This window comes from Asterias amurensis, chromosome 16, assembly GCF_032118995.1.
Source record: "Asterias amurensis chromosome 16, ASM3211899v1".
NCBI classification, from domain to species: Eukaryota; Metazoa; Echinodermata; class Asteroidea; order Forcipulatida; family Asteriidae; genus Asterias; species Asterias amurensis.
This window is the reverse complement of record NC_092663.1, coordinates 4,592,885-4,620,574: the sequence shown is the minus strand read 5'-3', so window position 1 is coordinate 4,620,574 and position 27,690 is coordinate 4,592,885. Positions and strand designations below refer to the sequence as shown.

General features: G+C 38.9%; 2 protein-coding genes across 3 annotated transcripts in view; one reads left to right on the top strand and one right to left on the bottom strand.

Annotated features, from left to right (window-relative positions):
• The window catches only part of LOC139949265 (leucine-rich repeat flightless-interacting protein 2-like), a 44,008-nt gene extending 34,349 nt beyond the window's left edge, over positions 1 to 9,659 (top strand). For both annotated transcript variants that reach the window (XM_071947662.1, XM_071947661.1), the window contains 4 exons: positions 304 to 424; positions 1,567 to 1,646; positions 6,289 to 6,393; positions 9,521 to 9,659. In XM_071947662.1, coding sequence (XP_071803763.1) covers positions 304 to 424; positions 1,567 to 1,646; positions 6,289 to 6,393; positions 9,521 to 9,625 — 411 coding nt within the window. In that variant the 3' untranslated portion in view covers positions 9,626 to 9,659. The remainder of the gene's footprint in view (positions 1 to 303; positions 425 to 1,566; positions 1,647 to 6,288; positions 6,394 to 9,520) is intronic.
• Positions 9,660 to 19,561: 9,902 nt separating this feature from the next.
• Positions 19,562 to 27,292, bottom strand: LOC139949266 (glyoxal reductase-like). The gene is made up of 9 exons (XM_071947663.1): positions 27,203 to 27,292; positions 26,249 to 26,433; positions 25,567 to 25,647; positions 24,548 to 24,655; positions 23,249 to 23,437; positions 22,503 to 22,594; positions 21,228 to 21,326; positions 20,555 to 20,648; positions 19,562 to 19,895 (listed from the first exon to the last, which is right to left on the bottom strand). Exons 2-9 carry the CDS (start codon positions 26,295 to 26,297, stop codon positions 19,738 to 19,740), a joined length of 870 nt encoding a protein of 289 aa, XP_071803764.1. The 5' UTR covers positions 26,298 to 26,433; positions 27,203 to 27,292; the 3' UTR covers positions 19,562 to 19,737.
• Between the last annotated feature and the right edge of the window lie 398 nt (positions 27,293 to 27,690).

Below are 27,690 nucleotides of genomic sequence, written 5' to 3'. Positions count from 1 at the left end.
CATCTTTATTCAGAGTGAGTAGGAATTCTTGTCAAGGCCAAAAGCTTGGTCTGCAAAAGCCTATAAGGAAAAAAAACTTGCAAGTCTGGATGAGATCTTGTCTTTATACCACAATTTTCAAATCTATTATCTTAAAAAACTTATCTCATGTCATGTATGTCACAGGTTTTTAAGGACTAACTTTGTTGTGTCTGTTTTTGTTGTTGTTTTTGGTTTGACTGCACCTTCAACACTCAGCAGGGTGGATATGTGCGCATTACAAGTCTTTATTGTTATTATTATTATTATCATTTATTATTATAGATAAGAAGATTAGAAATTGATTTAGAAGAAGAGAAAGAGAAAGTAGCCACAGCGGAGAAGCGACGGCCGCATCAGAGCACCTCCTTCAATGGGCCTGATATAGAGATGCTAGACATTCAAAGTAAGTTTTCATATCTCTCATTCTGTAAAGATTTCTTTGTATCATTTTGGTTTAATTGTGGTTGTGAGTTCAACTCTAAATTCAAAAGATAAACCCCCTGCTTTTTGTTCCCTTTCTGTTGTTCCTGGTTTGCTGGCATCCCTGACAATGTTTGTAGGCCTCCTTTGTACTTTTTTTATTGTTCCTTTACTTTCATGGCTTTGGTAGTTTTTAATTTTGTGTTTATCTCCCTATCATTTTGTAGATGGTTGAAATATCTCTGTCTTTGTGTATTTTATACATTTATCTTTGTGTTTTTGTATCGAAAGGTACATACACACTGTCAATGGTCTAACAATTTTCATGTTTTTAATGTTAAATGTGATGATTATATTATATTGAACTGAATTGATTTGAATTGAATTTATTTGAATTTATCTGAATTGAATTGATTATCTTAATTGTGTATGTATCATTGTATCTTTGTTTTGTGAATGTAAATATTTTCCTTGTGTAATTATTTCTTTCTATTGATTTTGATTGTGTCTTGAATACTTTCATTGTGTGCATTTTTCTTTGTATTGATTTCATTGTGGTTGTAATTTCTTGACATGAGAGACGAGAATTAATATTTTGGTCTTTCTGTTTTGTTTTCAGTATCATCTGCATGAATGATTTGTGGTCATATTTTGTGATATGTTTCAGTATAATTGCACATGTACACATTATTAATGTCTATGTAGATGTAATGCATTATACTGATAAATAACTACCATTATTATTATTATTATTATTATTAATATTATTAGTATTATTACTGGTTTATTAAAAATCAAACATTGCAGCCAAAAGGCCGAATTGTGTTCAGGTTACATACATGTATAAACATACAATAATAAGAAAAACAAAACTTGTGATTAGTGTAGGAGGACACAAGACAATAGCATGGTCTTAATTCTAGCAATCGTAGTTTGAAAAGACATAAATGATTTTGTTGATTCTTGTAGGCCTACAGGTACATGTGCATTGTCTTTAAATGTATCTCCTTGTTCTTTGTATAGCTTTTTCTACAGGGCCCTCAGGGAGAACAGTGTTTTGACACTGTTGGGGCTACCCTGTATAAATTAATGTTGGTAATCATACTATTTTTGTGGTCTCTGCAGGAGAAGCCAGTCGGCAAGTCAACGAATACAGATTCAAGTACCAGAAAGCTGAACAAGAATTGCAAACACTAGAAGGGCATGTAAGTACAAATCAAAATGGAGGGACACACAGTACTTAATGCAGAATGTTTGCCTTTGAAGCCAGTGGACACTATTGGTAATTGTCAAAGACCAGCCTTCTCACTTACTGTATCTCAACATATGCAAAAAATAACAAGCCTGTGGAAATTTGAGTTGATCGGTCGTCGGAGTTGCGAGATAACTATGAAAGAAAAACAAACCCTTGTCACATGAAGTTGTGTATTTCAGATGCTTGATTTTGAGACCTCAAATTCTAAACTTGAGGTCTCGAAATCAAATTCTCAGAAAAATACTTCTTTCTCTAAAACTACTCCACTTCAGAGAGAGCTGTTTCTCACAATGTTTTATACTACCAACGTCTCCCCATTACTTGTTACCAAGTAAGGTTTTATGCTAATAATTAATTTGAAGAAAATTACCAATAGTGTCCACTGCCTTTAAGTATCCCTTGTTTATAATAAAAGTGGCTTCTTAAATAGCACTAATATCCGTCACTCAGTGACGCTTAAAGACACTGGACACTATACTATATCAAATTCGTGGAAAAATAATTCATTCTCGAAAACTTTGTTACTTCAGAGGGAGCCGTTTCTCACAGTGTCTTATACTATCAACAGCTCCCTATTACTCGTTACCAAGTAAGGTTTTATGCTAATAATTATTTTTGAGTAATTACCAATAGTGTCCACTGCCTTTAAGAGAGCTAAACATGTGGGTAACTTCAAGTCTCTGTTCAAAACTCATCTTTTCAAGTTTATTATCTTGGTTTTTGTTGTAAATATTTTGTTGTTCAGCGCATTTAAAGACTCTGGACACTATTGGTAATTGTCAAAGACTAGCCTTCACAGTTGGTGTATCTCAACATATGCATAAAATTTGAGCTCAATCGGTCATTGAACTTACGAGATATTAATGAAAGAAAAAAACACCCTTGTCACATGAAGTTGTGTGCGCTTAGATGGTTGATATCGAGACCTCAAGTTCTAAATCTGACATGTCTGAGGTCTTGAAATAAAATTCGTGGAAAACTACTTCTTTCTCGAAAACTATAGTCAGGCAGCTTAGCGAATGGATGTGGACGTTCCGGACAAAAGCACCAAATTTTGTCCACGTGGTCCTTATTACCTAAGCTTTGCATTTTTGATAGGAACCACCTCACCAAGACGTATTATGGCGGCCATCTTGGATTTCCAAGATGGCCGCCATTTAAAAACCTGTTTTTGCCAGTATCTCACCTCCTGAGTCACCTAGGATCACAATTATGGTGTCTAGATATACATTTCCATGGTCAAGGAATACATCTTCACCACTTAGAAAAGCAACAGTGCTTTATTTCCTTTGTATGGCGGCCATCTTGGATTTTTAAGATGGTAACCATATGAAAAACCCATATTTGCTGGTATCTCGCCTCCAAAGTCACATAGAATCACAAATAGTGTGTCCAAATATATATTTCCATGGTCAATGGATCCAACTGTACCACTCAGAAGAGCAGCAGTGCCTTCTTTCTTTTATATAGCGGCCATCTTGGGTTTTCAAGATGGCCGCCATACGAAGAAAACACATATTTTATCAATATCTCACCTTCTAAATCACCTATAACCGCAATTATGGTGACCACATATACATTATCATGGTCAATAAATCTAATTGTACCACTCAGAAGAGCAGCAGTACCTTCTTTGTTATATATAGTGGCTAGCTTGGGTTTTCAAGATCTACATGTAACCTATAAGTCACGTCAAATACATACATTTGCATGGCTAATGCATACAAATAGAACAGCAGCAATGTTTTCTTTTTTATGGTGGCCATCTGGGAGTTTTAAGGTTTAATGAAGGCCTTGAAAGCACCAGGTAAAAAAAGTCCCCTAGGAACCAATAATTGGCTGTCATCATCGAGACTCACTCACTCACTCACTCACTCACTCAGTCGACCCAAGTTGTCGCGTTGCAGCATGTTTGAGTCAGGCTCTATGTCTGACACGCCACACAACTCTATCCTGCATACAGCTGATTAGCTCCTCCTTGTTGATTACTTCTGCGTCTTCAAGCAGGGTCTTTAGCATAGTCTTGGTGGGTCTTCTAGGGCCGCACCTGCCGTGAGTGGGCTCCCACACGATGACTTTATTGGCTGGTAGCTCTGGGTGCCGTAGACAGTGACCAGCTCAAGGTTGGTGATGTGATCCCTCCAGGAGACATTCTATGCCATCTGTAGCATCCTGGTGTAGCAACCACTGATAGATTTGGTCATGGCCTTGTTGAGAGTCCAAGACTCACACACATACAGCAGGATGGTTTCTATTACCGCATGAAAGAATCTCAGCTTTAAACCATTTGGGAGCTGAGATGTCCAGATCTTCTTCATGTCATGGAGGACTTTCCATGCAAGCGCCTTATGGACATTGATGTCTTTCTCTGTTGTCTGCATCGTGGAGCCGAGGTACTTGAAGTCGTCCACCTCCTTTAGTGATGAACCTCCTAAGGTCTTTTAGCGGAGCATGATCCCCAATGTTGTATACCATATACTCCGTCTTCTTGGCATTGAGATGGAGACCAACCTTCTCACACTCCGACTCAACTCTGCTGAGTAGCTCTTGCGCCTCTATGATGTTGTCAGACAGTAGGGCTATATCATCTGCGAAGTCTAGGTCGGAGAGGGTCACTAGGCCGATTCTTCTAAACTTTCTTGGGGTGATGGTGAAGCCTAGATCCTCGTGTTCTTTGAGGGCTCGTCTCAGGGCGTAGTCAAGTGCAATGAAATGGAGCCAGCGTGTCGCCTTGCAGAACTCCAGCCAATATTTCGAACGAGAGTCCATCCTCAGTCACTGGAATGTGTGGGTTTTTTCACTCTGCTGTCACTCCAATCTTTTAGGCAACTCGTGTTGCATGCTGCAACAACTTATAATCTGGGGATCTCCATTGCCTCTCTTCTGGCTCAACCCCTCTTTTGTTTCATTTACATGTTTAAGGTCACTAGACGTATCATACTGTACAATAAGTAGTTTAAGAGTAAGGAGAGTCTTGGCATGGAAGGCACTTCATGGCATGAGGCGGGTGAGGTCTCCACGGTGACATCAACAGTTGCCACAGTTGAGTCTGTACTTCTGTAAGGAGCCGAGACATGGACTCTCGACAGCCAATCAAGAATGTGCACTAGATGCTCACCTGGTGTAACCAGACCTGGCTCAGATCTAACAACATCTCACCTTGTGTTGCCAGACCTAGCTCAGATCTAACATCATACCTGGCCCAGATCTACTATTATCTGGCCAAGACAATGCCATCAAATCACCTGCCACGTCTGGACCAGTGTGCTATGAAATTTAACCTTTTGCAGTTGTACTAGGTGGGGTATGACCCAAGTTGTCAAATATCAAATTTGTGATCCAGATCAACGAACGAAGGAGGTGAGATATTGAATGGGTTTATACTTGGCAGCAATATTGAAAGTGATCAATGGCCTGCTTTGCCAAGTGGTACAGTTGCACTCCTTGACCATAACAATATATATTAAGAAGCCATTATTGTGACTCTAAGTGACTTAAAGGTGATATATTGGCAAATACGTTTTTGTCTTCTTATGACGGCCATCTTGAAAACCCAAGATGGCCACTACATAAAAGAAAGAAAGCACTGCTCTTCTAAATGGTACAGTTGGATTCCTTGACCATGAAAATGTATATTATTTGGTCACCATAATTGTAATTGTGATTATAAGTGATTTAGGTGTGATATTGATAAAAAATATGGGTTTTCTTCACATGACGTTAATCTTGAAAACCCAAGATAGAAGGCACTGCTGCTCTTCTGAGTGGTACAGTTAGATTCCTTGACCATGAAAATGTATATTTGGTCACCATAATTGTGATTATAAGTGATTTAGAAGGTGAGATATTGATAAAATATGTGTTTTCTTCATATGGCGGCCATCTTGAAAACCCAAGATGGCCGCTATATAAAAGAAAGAAGGCACTGCTGCTCTTCTGAGTGGTACAGTTGGATCCATTGACCATGGAAATATATATTTGGACACACTATTTGTGATTCTATGTGACTTTGGAGGCGAGATACCGGCAAATATGGGTTTTTCATATGGTTACCATCTTAAAAATGCAAGATGGCCGCCATACAAAGGAAATAAAGCACTGTTGCTTTTCTAAGTGGTGAAGATGTATTCCTTGACCATGGAAATGTATATCTAGACACCATAATTGTGATCCTAGGTGACTCAGGAGGTGAGATACTGGCAAAAACAGGTTTTTAAATGGCGGCCATCTTGGAAATCCAAGATGGCCGCCATAATACGTCTTGGTGAGGTGGTTCCTATCAAAAATGCAAAGCTTAGGTATTAAGGAACACATGGACAAAATTTGGTGCTTTTGTCCGGAACGTCCACATCCATCTCAAATATGGTCATAAGCTGCCTGACTACTATGGTACTTCAGAGGGAGCCGTTTCTCAAAATGTTTTATACCATCAACCTCTCTACATTACTCGTCACCAAGAAAGGTTTTATGCTTATTATTTTGATTAATTACCAATAGTGTCCACTGCCTTTAAACAAACATACATGTATATAGGGATTTACGCAGTATTATAAACTAATAAACAAAAATATTTATTTTTTGTTGTCTTGTAGGTAATGAGGTTAGAAAGTCAACTCAAACGATGCAAGGCCTCGTCTGAAACAGCAGAGAAGGTCGAAGAGGAGCTCAAACAGGAACGACGTAAACTCCAAAGAGAGGTACGAGCGGCGCAGGGCCTTATTATCATTAGAATTTTTTATTTCTGACCAAGAAACCAAATAATAATAATAATATCAAATTCTTATATAGCGCACGTATCTTTCAACAATGTACTCAAGACGCTGAGTATTTACAAACTTTCAGAAAGATAGGTTATTGAGGTGATGCATTCTGAGACCCAATTATTTAGCACGGTATAAGGGTTTACAAGGTGCTACGGCGCATACAGCAGCCACAGCCAAGAACACCAGGGCGAACCCCCTTCTCTTCTCGATAAGTGAACTGGGTTCTTTAACATGCGTTACACAACACATGGGACCAATGGCTTTACGTCCCATCCGAAGGACGAAGCAATGGCTAAGTGTCTTGCTCAAGGACATAAGTGTCACGGCTGGGGATTCGAACCCACACTCTGCTGATCAGAACTACAGAGTTTGAATTCAGTGCTCTTAGCCATGTCAGCCCAAAATGGAAACGTCAGGCCATTAAACTATTTTTTGCCTTATACCATCTGTCTTTTTATTTGTTAATATTTTGTTCGTTTGTCGCTTTTATTTTGGCTGTAATTTCTTAAGTTTTGTATTTGTCAGGCATTTCAAGAGAAGCCTTTGTGGTGTCTGTAAATGCTCCCACATTGGTTTGCTCCATATCCATTACATAAAACTATTTTCTTTTTCTTTTCACAACTATTTTTCTTTTATAATTGCACTTAAAGACACTGGACACCTTTGGTTATTGTCAAAGACCAGTCTTCTCACTTGGTGTATTTCAATATATGCACACAATAACAAACCTGTGAAAATTTTAACTCAATTGGTCGTTTGAAGTTGCGAGATAATAATGGAAGAAAAAACACCCTTGTCACACGAAGTTGTGTTCTTTCAGATGCTTGAATTCGAGACCTAAAAATCAAATTCTGAGGTCTCAAAATCAAATTAAAATATTTTAGTAAGAAATAACTTCTCGGAAACGCAGTACTTCAGAGGGAGCCGTTTCTCAAAATGTTTTAAACTACAGGCATGCAACTCTTCCGCGTTTCCGCGGAATTCCGCGTTTTTAAAAATATGATTAGCGCTAAAAAAATACATTCCGCGGTTAGCGCGATCTTAAGATAAATTCAACAATGCATCGTAACGCATGGTCTGGCCTCTGCCTCGGTACGCAATCCATTCTACTGCATGGTCAATATAAAGCCCACAGCAAGCAATGCATACGTTTACACACTGCGTGCGGTCATTAATAGCCGTGTTTACGATCGAAAAATCTGGAACAGTGGAACGCACCCCGTGGCGCGGGCGAGTTGTGTGCTAAACCAAGTTATTATACAGCCTTGAAATGAGTCTAAGGTCGTGTCTTCGTCTGGTCCCGCTATTTTGCAATAGTATACACGTGTTGTACATGTATGTGTGTGTGAGTTAATTACCAAACGTACATGTATACTGTGTGCTTGTCTCACATTGCGTTACGAAACAGTCGCATCTTCAAACGTCCGTCAAAATGACATCCAAAAGAAATTATATTTTAGAGCGGTACCGAGTGGTACCTGGCCAAATTAAAGCCATAGATAAAGGAGTAAAAACTACCTGGAAGTGGTTCTGGTTGGGAAAAAAAAGACGTAGACGGTAAACTGCTCTCCGAAACCGTCCGGAAAGTGGACAAGCCAGGAATGGCATATTGTGTGGTGTGCAAGAGGGAGATTTAACGACGGCAAGCGGCGACAAGTGGCTCGCACCGACCATTGTAAGGTGGCAAAGCATCGGGAGTTGATTAAGTTGAGGAAAAGTAACTATTGTTTCCCAGGTTTTTTTTTTTTTTGGGGGGGGGGATAATAATTTTATGCAAATTTCATAATTACCTGGACAACAATAGTTAGTTTTCCTCTACTTAATCAACTCCCAATGTTTTGCCACCTTCGAATTACGGTGCATACATAGGCAAGGTGTTTTTTCCATGTTATTTTAGTTGTATGAAACACTCCACTTTGTCTTACATGCTAACAATGAACCTAAGAGCATAAAAAACCTCAACACTTTTTAGGGTACCATTGTGGGTCTCGAAAAGTTTCCTCTTTTTTTTTCATCGGGCAGTTGCATGCCTGAAACTATCAACAGCTCTCCAATCATCGCTAACAAGTAAGTTTTTATGCTGACAATTATTTTGAGCAATTACCAATAGTGTCCAGTGCCTTTAACTTGTTTATTACTCTCTGTTTTTCACCAATATGACATAAATGTTGATTGAATTGAAAACTCATGGACTGTGACCCAGAAGCCAAACCAAACCTTCAAGTATATGACGAAACACAGATGTAGATTACAATCATGCTTTTTGATATAATATGTGGCTCTTGGTGACATTATCTTGCAGTGTGTGTGTGTGTTTATTGTAATAATAATTATGACTGACAATGCAAATTCTGTTATGTCACTGAGTGCATCTTGGTTGCTGTTAATGTACACATATTGTTATGTTGCTTTAGTTGTTTTGTTTGTTTTTTGCTCTGTAAGCCTCATGAGGTTTTTTCTATCTTGGATTTGTAGGCTTGAAAGGGAAGGTACACGTTTGGTATTTACAAATATTAACAAATATTAAAACTTAAAAACATACTTGTTAACAAGCATTGGAAAGCTGTTGATAGTATAAAATATTTTGGGAAACGACTCCCTCTGAAGTAACATAGTTTTTGAGAAAGAGGTAATCTCTCACTAAAATAATAAAAGACTGCTAGCTAGAAGTCTTTTATTCCTTTCTGAAAGCAGATAAATTCGTCCAATAAGGGTGTTTTTTCTTTCATAATTTTCTCGCAACTTCGATGACCAATTGTGCCCAAATTTTCACAGGCTTGTTATTTTATGGTTATGATGGGATCACCAAGTGAAAACACTGGTCTTTGATAATTACCAAATGTTTACAGTGCCTTTAAGTATTTGATTATTATAATAGTTATAAAGTCTAGATATCCTAGAAAATAGATAAAGGTACTTTTCTTTACCAAATTTGTATCCATGTTAATCAGGCATAGCTTACACTGTTTATGTCTAGAACACTTTGAATTATATTTTACAATACTGTTTAGATTCATGTAAACCAAATAATTCATACATTTTTTGCTCTTTTTTTTTCCAGATCCGTACTTTAAGAGATAAATACGAAGAAATTGAAACAGAGAATAGCCACCTGAACAAGCGACTTGAGAAACTCAAAAGCGGCAAGCTGAGTCTGATCAAGTGATGGAAGTACCCCCTCGCTTGGTCATTTTTCATTCAATATTTTATAAAACAGTCCAACTTGCATCAAGTGACTACTGCTAGCTATCGACGCTGCGCAAACATTCAGAGAAGTGTCGGCAACGAATAGATCACATGAGTTTGGTTTTGAGTTCAACCCTGGTAATGTGACAGCTGGTCTTAGAGGCTTGTGGGAAAGATTTTGCAAAACGCCAGAGAAGCATCAGATAAAACTAGAGGACACCGTTCGGTAACAAGTTTAACCCTGGTAATAGGATGACTGGTCTTAGAGGCTTGTGGGATCAACGTAGCAAAACTCCAGAGAAGCATCAGCTAAGATTAGAGCACACAGTTCGGTAACAAGTTTTACCTTGGTAATAGGATGACTGGTCTTAGAGGCTTGTGGGATCAACGTAGCAAAACGCCAGAGGAGCATCAGCTGAGATAAGAGCACACAGTTCGGTAACAAGTTTTACCCTGGTAATAGGATGACTGGTCTTAGAGGCTTGTGGGATCAACGTAGCAAAACTCCAGAAAAGCATCAGCTAAGATTAGAGCACACAGTTCGGTAACAAGTTTAAACCCTGGTATTCTGACGACTGGACCCTTGGGGGGATCAGTGTTGCACAGCAAAACAAAGAGTCTTTGTTAAAGCTGTTAAAGGCATATTGACTGATGTCAGCTGTACGGAAATGGGCCCTGAATTCATCAGAGCCCAGAAAGATACATGCAACAGGAAAATAAGGTTTAGGGTAATCCTTTAGGTACGGGGGTCGATTGCACAAAGATAATCCTAACATGGAACTGGTCCTAGGACTCTTTAGGAGTTATTAAAAGCATAAGGCTAGTCCTAAGTTAGGACGAGTAACTCGTCCTAACTTGAGAGAGATAAGACTAGTCTTAACTCTATGTGAAACCTACCTTAGGGGTCGATTTCACAAAGATAGTCCTAACTTGGGACTAGTCCTAGGACTTGCCTTGAGTGCTACCACAACAGACAAATCCATTAGGCTCCGCCCACGACGCACGTGTGAGCAAGAACACGTGAGCCTCTCCAATGCCTTTCTGCACAATCTGCTGCGCGCGCCAAGCATACGCGCACGCCTGTCGGACCTTATTTGTCGGACCTTCATTGCGTGCAGCGTTGTGATTGATCAATTCACAAGGGGACGGAGCTTAATGGATCGGTCTATTGGAATTCAACCTCACAAAGAAAGAGCTTCCAAGAACATAGAATTGCCGGTAATTAATATACAATTTCCAAGCTTGAGAAACAGATGTAACTTAAACTTTGATGTTCTTAAATATTAGCTTCTATGAACAGCAAACAGTACATGTATAAGTTAAAAACTCTTTTAAAATTCTAATCCTTAATTGTAGTTGGACAGAACGTAACTTCTCTGTACATGGTTCGTGTATAGCACATGTAAAATGAAACATCCCTGCAACCCCCCCCCCCCCCAATCCTCCCCACTCTTTAATGTTGCTGTTACTTTACCTAGAAAAAAACCCAGCTCGTTTTTGTAGTACCTTGGTAAACACAGCTCTCTTTGTAAAAGGTGTTGCCAGCGTTCCTTTTGAGCGGCCATTGCCTGGTTGCAGCAGACATAATGATCCCTTTTTGCGACTTAAAGCGGGCGCGCATATGCTCGGTAAAATGCGCGCCTAGGTCTGAGCGTGTGCACTTCTGGCGAAAACTGTGAAAAGGGACTGTCAAAAAGTCTCCCATTGCAAACACACAGGTTTTAATTTGAGCCAAGCAGGCATTTAGTTCAGTTGTTTTTAACATGTTTAACATAATTAATCAAAGTTGCCTCTTGCAAACGACACAAATTTCCATAGATTTACATTAAACTTACACGATTTAAAGATAATGATGGTTAAAAGCTTTCCTTGAAATATTACTTGCTGAGGTGCTGTAGTTTTGAGTGGAAAACAATGTCGCAAAAATAATTTGCATCTCGGTAAGACGAAAATTATTGAAGCATGTACAGCGGACTAATGCGACTTTCATGATAACATTGCTACGTGGTTTTCACTTTTTTTTTTTACTAAAAAACTTGACAACTGATGAAGCTGAAACTTCATGACATGTCCAAAAACTTGATCTTCAAAATGTGTCAAAATCCTTTAAGCAAGCATTCAGGCAAAATGTTATAACACCATTTCAAATACATTGTAATGTTTCTATCACGGTTTTGTGAAAGAAAGAAAAGTTGTCTTTTTAGGAAATGTTTGCCAAATACCAAAATGCTTCCGTATAATTAAATCTGGAAGTCTTTCTAAAGAAAGTTATTAATACGAAATAGGATTATAGCCTAATAAGCATTTCTGTTTAACTTCATATTACGCATAAAGTAGGTAGCAAGAGTCTATACTTACCATTACATTGCTTGGTTTTCCACCTAGCCACATTGTCTATAATAAGTCCTGAATTTGCCAACTTTTTAGTTTTGGTTATAGTTTAGGAAAAATCACAAAGGCTAAGATAAGATAAAAGTGGCACTGTTTCTTAAACCTTTCAGGTTTTGGTTTTCTTTGTAAATGTTTGTGCATCATTATGGTAGGATATTTCGATGCAAGACCCAACAAAAGAAGAGGCATGTTTTAGATTTATATTTCATTTTTTTCATTTTTTTCTTTAAAGCACTGGACATGTTGGGTAATTGTCAAAGGCCAGTACTCTCACTTGGTGTATCCCAACATATGCATGAAAATAACAAACCTGTGGAAATTTTGGCTCACTTGGTCATCGAATTTGCAAAAGAGGAGAGAAATGAGAAGAAAAAAAAACACCCTTGTTGCACACATTTTTTTGTGTGTTTTCAGATGCCTTAAGAAGGCTTCAGGCCTGAAATCTTTGAATATTTGAGTGAGAAATAACCTTTCCCAACTTTATGTTTCTTCAGAGGGAGCCATTTCTTACAATGTTATATATTATCAACAGCTCTCCGTTGTAGTAAGTTTGTATGCTAACAAATACTTTGAGTAATTACCAACAGTGTCCATTGCCTTTAACGGAAACTGTCAGCATTTTGTTTTTCACTCTAGCCATTGACTATTATGGGTTGCATCATCATGTATTACCTATTCAAAGTGCTTCCCAGTATTGGTTTTTTATACCTTGGTTATTTGTCATCAAAGTAAATTTGTGAAACTATAGATTAATGGTTTAGAGAACAATACTAGAAAAGGAAACAATAAGTGAACAACTGCAAAGTGTATCATATCAAATTAGTGTTTATTTGAAATGTTCAATGCACCAAATTACCTTTATTGCCGACAATTGTTATCATTGGATATATATTTATTTATTGTATTCCTTCATTTAACAGAGAAGTTTACATGTAGTACAAAGTACCGGTTAAAGGCAGCTGATACTATTGGTAATTACTCAATACAATTATCATCATAAAACCTTTCTTGATTGCGAGTAATGGGTTAGGGTTGATAGTATAAGACATTGTGAGAAACGGCTCCCTCTGAAGTGACATAGTTTTTGAGAAAGAAGTAATTTTCATCGAATTTGATTTCGAGACCTCAAGTTTAGGATTTGGGGTCTCGAAATCAAGCATCTGAAAGCACATAACTTAGTGTGACAAGGGTGTTTTTTCTTTCATTTTTATCTCGCAACTTCGACCACCGCTTGAGCTCAAATTTTCACAGGTTCTTTATTTCATGCATATGTTGAGGTACACTGTGAAGACTAGTCTTTGACAATTACCAATAGTGTCCACTGTCTTTTAAGTGAAAATCTAGTACTTTGTTAACAGCATCTTATCTGATGGTTCTGTGGCCACTTTTTTGTTCAGGTCCAAACATTTATGGTTCGGTCCCAATTTCATGAAGCTGTTGGGGTAACATTACAGGATTGGTTTTTGCTAACAAAACAGTTGCTGGCTGTGTAAGCACTTAATGTAATCAACCATTTACATAAATTGACAAACCTGTAGAAGTTTGAGATCGATCAGCCATCTGGGTCTTGAGAAAATAGTGTAAAACCGACAATACATATTTTTCATGACATCGATTTAAAAAAGTTCAAAATAGCCCTCTCTGAGTGATAAATAAACTCCAAACGGGAAATTAGTTTTATAATTTATTTCTCATCAAATATGACATTTCAGACGGAAATATTTCAAGGGATGTTTTCTACTATCATCGTCATTAGTTCGTATAATTTTTATGTAAATCTGTGATCTTAGACAAAAAATAATTTCTTACCAATTCTGTAATGTCCCTTTAAGAAATAATAACTGTTCGCTTAGAGAAATCTCGCTTTGCAGAAACTGGTTACCAGCCTAAATACCATGTACATGTAGTGTGTCTTGTGACTGGTTCCCTGTTAATCTTTGCTCAGCAGAAGAATAAAATGTTAAGTACTTTTATCTGCTTCATGAAATTGCAACCTTTACATTTATGAAAAATATAACCTTCCTAAGAAAAAAAATGATTTCGCACAAAAAGTTAAGGATTCAGATTCAATTTATTTACAAGAAGGGCGTGCATGAAGAAATGTACAATTTATGTAAATCAAGAAAAATCCAAGAACAATATTTTACTAGAGTCTGTTTCTGATTTATAATCCAAAATATTGTCTAAAATTTTTCTGCAAATTTGCTTCTGGAATTAAGTTTTTTTTCTTCTTCAACTCATTCACTGTAAAACACAGAATAATGCTTGCGTCAACAATTCTTATACAATGTTTTCACCCTTTTTACTTTCAACCCGGGTTTACAAGGTACTTTAGTTAAAGTATAATTTGTTTCTGGTGCTACAATGTATGTGTAAGAAACTTAACAGTGGCTTGTGCATTGGTCACACTTTAGTTCGGCTTTTCCCAGACAAGATTGTTATTCCAGCCTTGTGAAAAATTTCCTTCCAACCCTAACGCTATGTACTGCTTATGAAGCAACTGATATAGAGTATTGCATGGTGCTGTGAAAGGACTACTGTCATGACTGTACATGTACATGTACATGTACGTGAATGAAATATCCATGTAGGGTTACTTATAGTATCAATGGGTTTACTCATGCACCCATTATAGGGTTTACCCATGTACCCAAGGGTTTAATATTGTGTACAGTTGTGGGTTACCATTGTACCTGTTTGGGTTACGTATCTACCAATCAGGGTTACAAATGTACATGTACTCATCTTGCAACCCTTGGCATACCTGTTAGGTTTTAATGTACCTGTCAAGGTTACCTGCAATGTACCTATTTGGGTTACCATTGTTGTACCTGTTAGGGTTACCTGCATACCTGTGAGGGTTAACCATGTACATGTACATGTACCTACATGTATTAGGTTACCCTAGCTGTGACTGTTGGGGTTACACAGGTACCCATTAGGATTTCCTATGTTGTATTTGTTAGGGTTACCTGCATACCTGTGAGGGTTAACCATGTACATGTACCTATTAGGTTACCCTAGCTGTGACTGTTGGGGTTACACAGGTACCCATTAGGGTTTCCTATGTTGTATGTGTTAGGGTTGCCTGCATACCTGTGAGGGTTAACCATGTACATGTACCTATTAGGTTACCCTAGCTGTGACTGTTGGGGTTACACAGGTACCCATTAGGGTTTCCTATGTTGTATTTGTTAGGGTTACCTACATACCTGTGATGGTTAACCATGTACATGTACCTGTTAGGTTACCCTAGCTGTGACTGTTGGGGTTACACAGGTACCCATTAGGGTTTCCTATGTTGTATTTGTTAGGGTTACCTGCATACCTGTGAGGGTTAACCATGTACATGTACCTGTTAGGTTACCCTAGCTGTGACTGTTGGGGTTACACAGGTACCCATTAGGGTTTCCTATGTTGTATTTGTTAGGGTTGCCTGCATACCTGTGAGGGTTAACCATGTACATGTACCTGTTAGGTTACCCTAGCTGTGACTGTTGGGGTTACACAGGTACCCATTAGGGTTTCCTATGTTGTATTTGTTAGGGTTACCTGCATACCTGTGAGGGTTAACCATGTACATGTACCTATTAGGTTACCCTAGCTGTGACTGTTGGGGTTACACAGGTACCCATTAGGGTTTCCTATGTTGTATTTGTTAGGGTTGCCCCATGTATCCATTAATAATTTCTCTGGTGTTTTAAAGCCTGTTACAGTGTGACAAGTTTTAAGTACGTTGGAGAGTGTGGTCACTATGGGATTTGGAAACTTGTGCTTTTTATTCATTATGTCCAACGTAAATCAAGAAGGTCATCATCACCACCAGATAATACATGTAGAGAGTGTAGTTACTGGTTAGCTATTCAACCAAGCAATGGTTAGCTTCTGGCATTCCAGTTTGTGGAACATTTTAACTGATTGGTTGCAGTCATTTCGCTCATTCCTTATTCAGTAAATACGCACAGCGAAGCAAGGAAGGACATTAGTCAGGTCCCTCTGATACTCTCATTGATGTGAACATTAGCTCGCAAGGGGAACAAGTCCCCCACATGTTGAATCTCTGCTTTGATGCTGCGTGTGGTTCCCCTAGGTAGTCTTGATGCATAATTATTGGCGGTTTTTGTAGAGAACATGAACAGGGCCTAATTTCATAGAGCTGCTTATGCACAAAAAGAAGCTAAGCACAACAAAAGTATGCTTACCAGAACAAGGTTACCAGCCAAACTACCATGTCACATGTACAAATTGTGACTGGTAGCCTGCTCATTTCTGCTTAGCAGACAGTTGTCAGGCAAAATTTTCTGGTTAAGCAGCTCAATGAAGTTGGGCCCAGAATGAAATTCATAATTTGTTTGGATAGAAGAAATGCACGTTGTGTAACACTGCATTAATATGGTTTTTTGTAGATCTTTTTATACTAGGTGTAAATTACATGGTGTAGGCGAGTTATGTGCGTATATTTATTCATGAAGAGTTCTAGTTATTGTGTTTTTTGTAAACCTTGGTAAAGTAGTCGCTTTCAGCATTACGGCCCAACTTTTGTTGTCATCCCAACTTGGAAAGTACAAAGCTGGGCCTGTCCCAGCCACAGAAGTGGCTATAGTTGGGACAGGCTTAACTACAGTGTACTCCAGTTGGGCCAGTAACTCAAGTTGGGTTGATCATCAATCGAAAAAATTTGGATGTCATTCTAACTTAAGCATCAAAGTCTGCCATTATCTTTAAAGCTATGCATCACTGCAGTAGTTGTCAACATAGCTTGGTTCAGTTGTTTTTGTACACGTAGGACATTGAATGCTGTGTAATTCTTACAGCCAAAGGCTGTTTTGTTTTTATGATGGTTTACTAATGTATACTATGGCATGTTTCTGTAGTTAAAGGCAAGATAGAACTGTATGATGGTATCTACATGTACATTCCAAGCCATTCATTCACAACAGAAGTTGAAAGCAAAGTCTGCTACATTGTATTAAACTGACTTCTTTTTTTAGCATTATTTCACATGTTTCATGGGCATCAACAAATATTAACAAATAATACAAAATAGTAAGTCATTATTTAAAGCCATTATACATGATCGATTAGGATAACCCAATCATTATTTTAGTCTCCAAGCTTAAAGGAACACGTTGCCTTGGATCGGACGAGTTGGTTTATGAAAAGCGTTTGAAACAGTTTGTTATGAAATGCATATGGTTAGAAAGATATTTTAAAAGTAGAATATAATGATCCACACAAGTATCACTCAAAATTGCACGGTTTTCATTTTACGTCGCGAACTAACACGGTCGGCCATTTATGGGAGTCAAAGTTTTGACTCCCATAAATGGCCGACCATGTTTGTCGACGAGGTTAAACGAAAACCACGCAATTTCGAGGCATATTTGTGTAGATCATTGTATTCTACTTTTACAACATCTTTCTAACCATATCGATGTTATAACAAACAGTTACAAGACGCTTTTCAAAGACCAACTCGACCGATCCAAGGCAACGTGTTCCTTTAATTACCAGTGATTTTGAAGTTCATACAGTATGAACATGTACTAGAAAAACAAAACTACTCTTTTTGATGTTCATACACGTACATAATGTAGGAAAACAAAATTCAGCGAAATATGTCCCTCCGAAATAAAGTCATATTCAAGAAAACAATCTGATAACTAAAAAGACACAACAGCTTACATTATTTTGGGTTGAAGAAACCATGACTTCTTAAAAAAAAATAAAACGCACACGCCGATATTTATTTAGCTGTCTAGAAACCAAATGCTCTTTGGCAAAGATGAATTAGGCATGATATTCTTCATATTTCCCTCGGCATAAATTGTATTAAATTACCTGAAAGTTAATCAAACCACTAAATGTACATGTTGGTCAGCCTTTGAACTCACTCAATAGTCATACGTTTTACTCTAAGGGCCAAATATCGAGCGTTGCAGTCAGATAGGCTTTACTGCTGTGGTAAATTAACTCATTTTCATGCACAAATATTTCTTAGACGCAATGTTTAAGGCTTTCTACAAATGTTCACCTCAGTTGAGAAAAATATTGGATAGACTACAATAAATTAACATGTTTTGTACGAGAGGAAAAGACTTTTTGAAGTTGTAGACATGTAACAGTAACAACAAATGTGTCACGCACATTGTAAGGTTATGGTAGCATGTAACATTTCAACAAGTTACAGTAATAAACCTATTTTGTATGAGAGGTAACAACTTTTTAGTAACAGTAACATGGGGTGTTATTGTATTGTATTGCTATAGGTGTTACCGCATCAAATGTGTGACTCGCATTTCTAGGTTATGGTAACATATGTAACATTTTAACAAGTTACGGTTACAGTGATGTCACCAAGCTGTAGATGTTTTGTACTCCCTGGAGTGTTTAATTTGTGGAAGTGATCGCATAATATGAATTAACTAATAAAACTGTAATATAATTCATTATAAAATCTGGTGTAATGATGTTTTTATTCTGAGGTTTTGGGTAACTACATGTACGTGCTTGCACAAAATACATGTGTGACAATTTGTGTATTATAGATATCTGGTAGTGAAACTACATTGTAGCTTGAAAGCTTAGCCTTAGGTAGCCTTGATTCAAGGCTGTTGGCGTAGTGTGCCCCGGCCCGGCGCGCGGCGACAAAAACTGCACGCAGTGTATACACGAACAACGTGTACATTGTTTGTGCTGTACATTGTACAGCGAGAACAGTATAGCGTAGTCACGAGTACGGTCGTGTATTCAACCTGGTGTGTGTGGCTCAAAGAACATGTACCGTGCATGTATCGTACGTATGTGTACATACGCTGTGCACGTATTATGCACTGTGTGTTGTGTATAGGGGAGGGTGCGCTGGCGGAATTCCATGATGGGGACTGGGATTTTGCAGGTCGCGGCTGGCTGGAGCGCCTTCATCAAGGCTAAGCCTTAGGAAACCTGTAATGAAGGGTGATTGCTCTGTGAAAAAAAAACGGGGTTTAACCCTTACTTGTCCTTGCTCTTGTGTCCTAGGTCCATTTACATGCTCTACCAATCCCAAGACGCAGGACTTTGTTAGGTGCCAAGTCATCGGAATTGGTCAGAGTTCAAAGATTACAAAGTAGTGCAGCTCGTTTAACATGTTCCACCACCTTGAGAGAGCATAATTATTACCCCATCACTTGAGAAACTTCATTGGCTACAAATTAAGGAATTAATCAATTTATAAAATTGCTCTTCTTGTTTTTAAATACATGTACTTGAACAAAACTACACCTTATACTGTATTACCACTTTACTGTCACATTACAATCTTCCACTATTTCTTCGGTCCACACTTGACGCCACTCGCTTGAATGTTCCTAGAGCAAACAACGTTCTTGGTCAAAAAGCTTTCAGTGTTGCTGGGTCAATGATTTGGAACAATCTCCCTGCTGTCATTTGGGAATCTTATACTCTTTCTGCTTTTCGTGAAGTCCGTAAGAATCGCCTTTTTCATGTTTTTCCAAGTAAGTTTCTCTCTAGTGTGCTATGATCTTGATGGAATTGCACCTTATAAATTTAAATTGTTATGTTATGTTACGCTTATTGTCATATCCCATTCGAAGGACAAAGTTAGTATGATACATGTAACTCTGCTGATCAGAAACACAAGAGTTCAAGTCCGGTGCTCTTAACTGCTCGGCAACGACTTTACCACCTATTTGTAGAGACTCATAGTATGTGAGAGGGATCCCAGCGAAACTTTTCACCTCGATGAAGCCTTGAAATCTCACTGATGTCTTTGTCTGTCAGCCAGTCAGTAGTGCCATCTCGGAACACGCCGATATTTTCAGCGATGTGTTCTGGATTTGTGGACATTGGAATGGTACCTGAAACAAGATTTTCAAAACCAAAAGTCTTTGCATTATCTTGATTGAATATGACAGAAAAAAATGTAGAACAAACACAAGGTCAACATTGTACCTTTAAAATGATTACCCCGACACAAACTTGTAGAATGTTTCCTCCGGCTTTGCCTCGAGTGCCATCTGCTCTGATCCCTCAGGTGTAAAAACACTGTGGGTCCCCTCACAACATGGCGTGTCGTGGCCGAGCAGATTAGAGCACCGAACTCGAGCTCTGGTGTTTCTGTTCAGCTGAGTGCAGGTTTAAATCTCAGTTGTGACACTCATGTCCCTGAGCAAACACTTTTACTTTAATTGCTTCTCTCCACCCAGGGGTAAATGGGTACCTGTGAGGGCAGAGATGGTTCTTGTGTTTGATTTAGCTTTGGAGCGCATACTTTTTTGCACAGGCTATAAACTCCCCAGGGAGCTGAGATGGTTTAAGGATTGAATTAAATGGCTCTGTGACCAGGGGTAATAATTTTGGAAAAGCTTTCGGGTGTGTAAAGGGCAATATATAAAAGAGTAGTATTATTATTGTTATTATTATTAATAACACATTCATGACATTCAACAATTGTGTAGTGGTGCTGATAAAGGCAGGAAGGTTTAAGGATGATTGGGGCGGCAATTTTCATACATACCTATATTTTGTTGCACCGCCCATTGAAGCAAGACTTGGGCTGGTGTCCTGTCTGTACGCTCTGCGATGGTAACAATGACTGGGTCACTCAAAAGCTGTCAAATCAAACCAAAAACTCATTATCTAGGGTTGGATTGCGGTTCAAATCTAGTTTAAATCCAGCAAAACTAAGAAGCTATAAAATATGGCCTACATGTAGTACTGTGTCTGGTGCTACAGACCATTCATCAGCCATAAAACTTTTATAACACCCCTTACCAATACTCTGCCTTTTCATTGGTTTAGAGCACGTCACATGATATGTCTTAGTTTTACTAGACGGCGGTCGTGCGATAGTGCATTGGTTTGCCGTGTGATAGTGCATCGGTTTGCCATGCGCTAGTCCGAAGACTATCACACGGCGTGCAGTACCCAGACGTCCGTTGTGTGTACGAGGATGATAAATTAATAGTCTGTAACCATTTCGGATTACATGACACTACATGCAGCACAGTAAAAGTTTTTGCAATCTGTATTTGTGTCGTGCGTGGATTGAAGCATTCAGGTCTGTAACTTAATAGTACAATTTTAGAAATGTTTGGGGTGTTATAAAACAAATATTGACTCAGTGATCCCCGGAGCGTTCTATTTTCCCGAGGCGAAGTCAATATTTGTATAATAGTAGTACATTATACCTCTACTCCCTTGAGTGATGTGTAGGCCTGTAGATGTACATCATTGGCTTTGCACCATTCTTGAAGTTCAGTCTGTACTAAGAAAGGGTGGAACTCAACCTAGCGGAGAAACAGAGAAGGCGAGATTTACAGCAACCTTATTACATTATAAAGTGAAATAAGTCTCAAAATGCTTTCGATACAAGATGTACCTCTAACCAAGTCATTTTATTGCCATTAGTTTTATTGGAGATTGCCAAATGTATACCTTCCTTTCGGCAGTAACTCACTCATAATAATCAATTTGCATATAGTATTTAGCTCAGCTCGAAGGGCATATCAAAGTGCTTCTGACGTTATTGTCCCTTGATCGCTGGCCCATTATGTTTCATTCCTTAAAGAGCCAATAAAGGATGATCTCAATATGTCAACTTTTACCTTTTTATGGCCAAATAGACATCGCAGATATACCGGTTAATAACCATTTTACTCTCAAAATTTGCATTTAGGAATACATACATTGTATCTCGAGTCAAAAATGCACCCGGCCGCGTGGCTTTTTCAGCCGAGAGTAAAAAACGGCTTATCTATTATAATGACCCCCGAATTTCCCCTATTGGTTTTGAACACAGTTCTCCAGCTTTGGCATTTCCACACCAAATAGCCGCCACTGACGTCACGATTCCTTTGTCGCGCGGGTTTGTTTGACCCCATGTTTTGCAGGAATTTGGCTTAGAGCGTTCTGGAGAAAACCCATTTTTATCATGTTTTAACGTAAGGTAAGAGACTCAATATATTTTTTATGTTTCCTGGATGGACTGCAGCTGTTAGAAAACTGTACTATCTATATATTTGAGATCATCCTTTATTGGCTGTTTAAACCATCTCAGCTCCCTGGGGAGTATACAGCAGGTACTGCGAGTTCCAGCGCTCTAAGCTAATCATTCACATAAACCATCTCTGCCCTAACAGGTACCAATTTTACCCCTGTGTGGAAAGACCATAGTGTTATAAGAACTAGAGGCAAATTGGCCTATATACACGGCCCGGTATGCGCGCAGGCGGCCATTTTCTAAGTTGACAAAACAGCATCTTCCAGCGTGTGTTTGTGCGGCCATTTTGTAAGTTGACAAAACAGCATCGCGTTTCGTTCAATAAACACAAACTCCAACGTGTACTTCATATTCAACGCAGTTTCGCCGCATTTGCGCAAGCAGCATCACCAGTGCGCCCTCTAGTTCTTATATATAACTCTACGGCTCAGACACATCTGATGCCATTCCCAGCTCTGCTTACCTGCAGTACTGATGGTCTTATGCTGGCATACGATCCCATCTCCTCCATGTGCTTTACTGTATAGTTTGAAACGCCAATGTTTTTCACTTTACCTTTTTAAAAGCAAAATCAAACATTTGTTGTTAATTAAATGAAATCTTTCAGAAGAAGTTATTGTAATAAGGTGATTTCTGTTGTTCCAACTTAATTTTGTTTCACACGCGTGTGCAACAACCAGACAACTAGATTTAACTTCCTTCTAGATGTAACTCTACCTGGCAAGGAGATACACTAATGGTGTTTACCGCAAACCAACCATGCAATGACTAAAATCATACCTTCATAATTCTATGACATCCAACATGTTGATCATGCCGAAAAAGCTTCAATCTGCTGTAACAGTGTATTTCAACATCTTGTACCTTAAATATTGTTTGAAGCTTTGCATGGTGTTGAGAAATAAGAAGAAACTATAAATAAACAGGACTCGGGAAAGTACTGAGTATACAGTGCTAACACACATCGGTGTATGGGTAAAAACCAAAATTTATATTCTTTATCTCCAAATTTAACATCTATTATATAAATAAATAGTGAATTTGGGGGTACAACCATGTGTAAATCTCTTAGGTTTAGTGTTGGCTCTGAAAAGAGCCGGTTTGGTCTCGACGTTTCGAACAGTATACTATGCTCGTCTTCAGAAGATATTTACACATGGTTGTACCCGCAAGTTCACTATTTATTTATTGTTTCTTCTTATCTCGTACCTTCTTTGTAAAGCCTTTCGAAAGCAATCCACGACTCTTTTCTGAAGCTTGGATGACGAGTGTCTTCAGATTTCAGTTTGGCTTTGGCTGGCCAGTGGATTAGATACAGATCAAGGTAGTCTAGCTGAAGTCTATCTAGGGATGCTTGACAAGCTGAGTACGCCTCGTCCAAACCATGATCTCTGGGGTCTGATTAAAACAAAAACAAACTCTCAAAATCAAACGTCGCTGGTCATCGTGGTCAAGTGATTAGACTGCAAGACTTGCAATCACAAGGTTGTCGGTTCAAATCCTACCAAGCTACCCTTACCTACCAAGCTAACCTTGGTCCAGTGGTTAGACTGCAGTACTTGCAATCACAAGGTTGTGGGTTTGAATCCTACCAAGCTAACCTTGGTCCAGTGGTTAGACTGCAGGACTTGCAATCACAATGTTGTGGGTTCGAATCCTACCAAGCTAACTGCGGTCCAGTGGTTAGACTGCAGGACTTGCAATCACGGGGTTGTGGGTTTGAATCCTACCAAGCTAACCTTGGTCCAGTGGTTAGACTGCAGGACTTGCAATCACAAGGTTGTGGGTTTGGATTCCCCAGCTAACCGCTGAGGTCACAATGACTAGAATAAATATTGTTGTCTAGTTACTGAATCACAATTTCTTGATTTGCGTAATTCATAATCATAGACGTTAAACCAAGTGTGTATGAGAGTGATTGGCTGTTGTCAGCTTGGTGTTTATATCCCCTTGTGGGAGTTTGCCCAGTTCCTTTGATGGGAAGATCATTTCACCAAGGACAAACAATGGAATAGTACATAACAGGCCTAGAGTTACACGCAGGCCACAGAGCCCATTGCCTCCGTTGCCCCTGGTCTTGGTCTTGGCCTCGGTGCCCCTTCAAAAGTTTCCCATTGACTAAAGTTTTTTTTAAACAGAAGTGCCCTTTGCAAAACGAAAACGGCCTTGCCCTTGTCTAAAGTTTTTTTTTAATGGAAGTGCCCTTTGCAAATCGAAAATGGCCTTGCCCTATCAAGATAAAACCCCAGACCTGTAAACAGGTATGTATATTTCCGGTCATGAAACAAAGGATGCCTCATAAGTGAGGTTCATCACTGTAGTTTGTAAGCCTGAAGAAACTTGTAAACGAGAGTAAGGTGAGCCAGAAACACTGGGGTTAACCCCTACTCCTTCCACGATTCCACATCTTTTGCTTTTAAAACAGCTTGATGAAGTTGGGCCTAAACATGCTGAAACAAAACAAAACGAATTTACCAAAAGTGAGCATTTTAGATATTTTTTTCTTACCCAGTTTACTTGTAATAAACAGGTCAGATCTGCTTAATCCATACTTTGGGAGAAGTTCTTTCATAGAGTTGCCAAGGTCCGTCTCATTCCTGTACACTGATGCTGTATCTAAGAAAAATACAAAAACAAGACGAGTGTGTTTTCGCCTGCAACCTTTGACCACCTATTGTCCCCCTTTTGTTTATACTCAAACGTTTTAGCAACAACAGCTCCCATTGGTTTTGTACATGTTTTCCAACTGTGGACCTTTCCCGAACCGTGGACACTATTGTCCTCTTTTTGTTTAAAGGTCCCGGGTTTGAATGTACTCGCACCCAAATGTGTATACGCCTGCAACCTTGGACCTCCTACATATTCATTGTCCCTTTTTTGTTTATACTTTTTTGCAACAGCTCCCGTTGGTTTTGTACACGTTTTCCAACTAATATAATATTCAGGTCTTATATAGCGCACGTATCTACCAAACCAGGTACTCAAGGTACTGAGTACATATACTTCAGAAAGATAGGTTATTGCAGTGATGGATTCTGAGACCCAATTATGTAGCACTTATAAGGGTTTACAAGGTGCTACGGCGCATTAAGCAGCCACAACCAGGAACACCGGGGCGAACCCCTTCTCTTTTCGATAAGTGCACTGGTTTCTTTTACATGCGTTACATAACACATGGGACAAACGGCTTTATGCCCCATCCGAAGGACGAAGCAATGGTAAAGTGTCTTGCTTAAGGACACAGGTGTCGTGGCTGGGGATTCGAACCCACACTCTGCTGATCAGAAACACCAGAGTTCGAATTCGGTGCTCTTAACTGCTCGGCCACGACACTTCCACAACTGTGGACCTTTCTCAAACCGTGGACCCTATTGTCCTCTTTTGTTATAGGTCCCCAGTTTGAATGATTCTACTCACACACGGGAAGGCAAACACAATAATACCCTTTGGTTTGCTTGCCAATGGGCATATTTGGCTTGCTTTGCCAGTGGAATACAAATGTGTGCATGAGATCCTTTGTTTCTAACCTATGGCTCGATAGCCCAGCTTCAGAGCAGTGTCCAGAGTACTGTGTACCAACTCCTCGCCTACTAACTGGAATGTACCAACTGCAAGAAGAAAAGGCAAAAATAGTTATTGGCCAGCCGTTTAACCCTAGAGTCTTTCTCGAGGGCTGAACAACACATGAACATGTATCTGATTAAATGGTGTTTGAAGCTTTGCATGGTGTGGAGAATAAGAGTAACTATAAATATAAATATTAATAGTAAACTTGCGGGTACAACCATGGGAAAAAACTCTTTCGAGGGAGTGGTTTCTCCTGAAGACGAGCAGAGTATACTGTTCGAAACGTCGAGACCAAACCGGCTCTTTTCAGAGCCAACACTCCCTCAAAAGAGTTTTTACTTTTTACCCATGGTTGTACCCGCAAGTTAACTATTAATATTTATATTTATAGTTGCTCTTATGTATCTGATTGTAACATGCGCAGTGAAGTGGAAATACATAAATAGAGAGAGAGGAGTCAGAAAGCACACAGAAAAAAAGCAAGGGGTAAACAATGAATAGGGAGACAAGTGTATAGACTAATGACTACACTGTACTCACCTTCGGCTCGTACATTCTATCCACAAATCTACACTTTCTCATACATTCCCTTAGCATAACCAGGAAACTAAAGACAATCTGAAAGAATCTGAAATAACTTACGACCGAATATTGGCATCTTATCACCGGTGTTCAGGGTAACAAACTTCATGTCTAGAGAGAGGTGGTTTCGTCAAGAGACTGTGTATGGATGGTGGTACAACGTGTAGCTAGACCCTCTCTGCTGCTTGGTCAAAGGCATCCAATAGAACTGAGCAGTAAAACAGGATGGCGTCCTATCAGCAAGACTGGTGGGGAATAAAATTGTGACTTATTAAGTTAACACCGAGAGAAATGGCTACTTTGCACGTACCATCTTCTTTAGAACAGAATCACAGGATGGCAACACACGTTAATTAACAGTGAGTATGCAACTTGCAAGGCAAAGAGTTTGTGTTCTTTTTGTAATAAGATAAAGAACAAATTTCCACAGATATATATTAGTTTTACATATTTATATCAACCTAATGTACCTTCCAAAAAGAACATCCATCCCTCCCGCAGAGAGGAATGTAGTCGCACCAGTGCAGTACTGATATTAGTATTACTGCAACAAAATAATTATCGTCTTATGAGACGAAAAGTTTTGGTGACATTGTTTTACTCAACACTTCTTCCTACTATACTAGTAGTAGTAGTAGTAGTACTGACAGCTCAGATGTGGCTCAACATTATTTGACTGTTAAAGGGAAGCTTTCTACCATCATAACCGTACTGAACTTCTGAAGTGAAAGTAAAGTAAGATACTGAACAGAATGTAAACAATTATGTGGACTGTCAACATTCAGACATTGCTGTGTGTTGTCACAAGTTATAAGTAAGTGTCCTACAATTAAAAAGTATGATGTACACAAAACCACTTAGCTTATTATTTATAGCCTTTTTTTTTCTTCTTGGGTTTATTTTTTATCTTAATCCTGCACTCCTGCAGATCAGGAAAAAATGATAAATCTGTATTTACATCCATAACATAAATAAATCACTGTAATCTAGACTTAAGTCAAAGCAGACCTATACCTTTATTAAACTGACGTCGAGAATCCCTGCACTACTGCCACGCACTGCTGGTAGTGGTAGCTTGTTGTTGTTAATGTTGATAGACTGTGGTGGCAGACGACATAAAAATTCCAATAATTAATTTGATATAGCGCCCTCTAGAGCTCTACTGACAATAGAGGGCGCTATTTAATTATTGTTGAATTATCTGCTCTCCTGGCTTCCTGCCTGGCCACTCTGGCCAAGCCTACACAAAATTGCCACAGGGAGCCCTCGCTCGAGATAGGCTTTCTGATTGTTTTTTGTATAAAAAATATTGTTCAGATTGAGTATGATGATTTCTGGAGATTATTTTTATCCCATACTTTATGTGTTTGTCTTTTTGACGGCTCTACTACTAGACTGTATACAAATTTAAAGCCGGGGGAGCCGATGTTAGATGCAATTGTGTCCGCCATGCAATACTGTCCGCACCGGACACTTTTGCATATGCAATCATTACCGGGGAT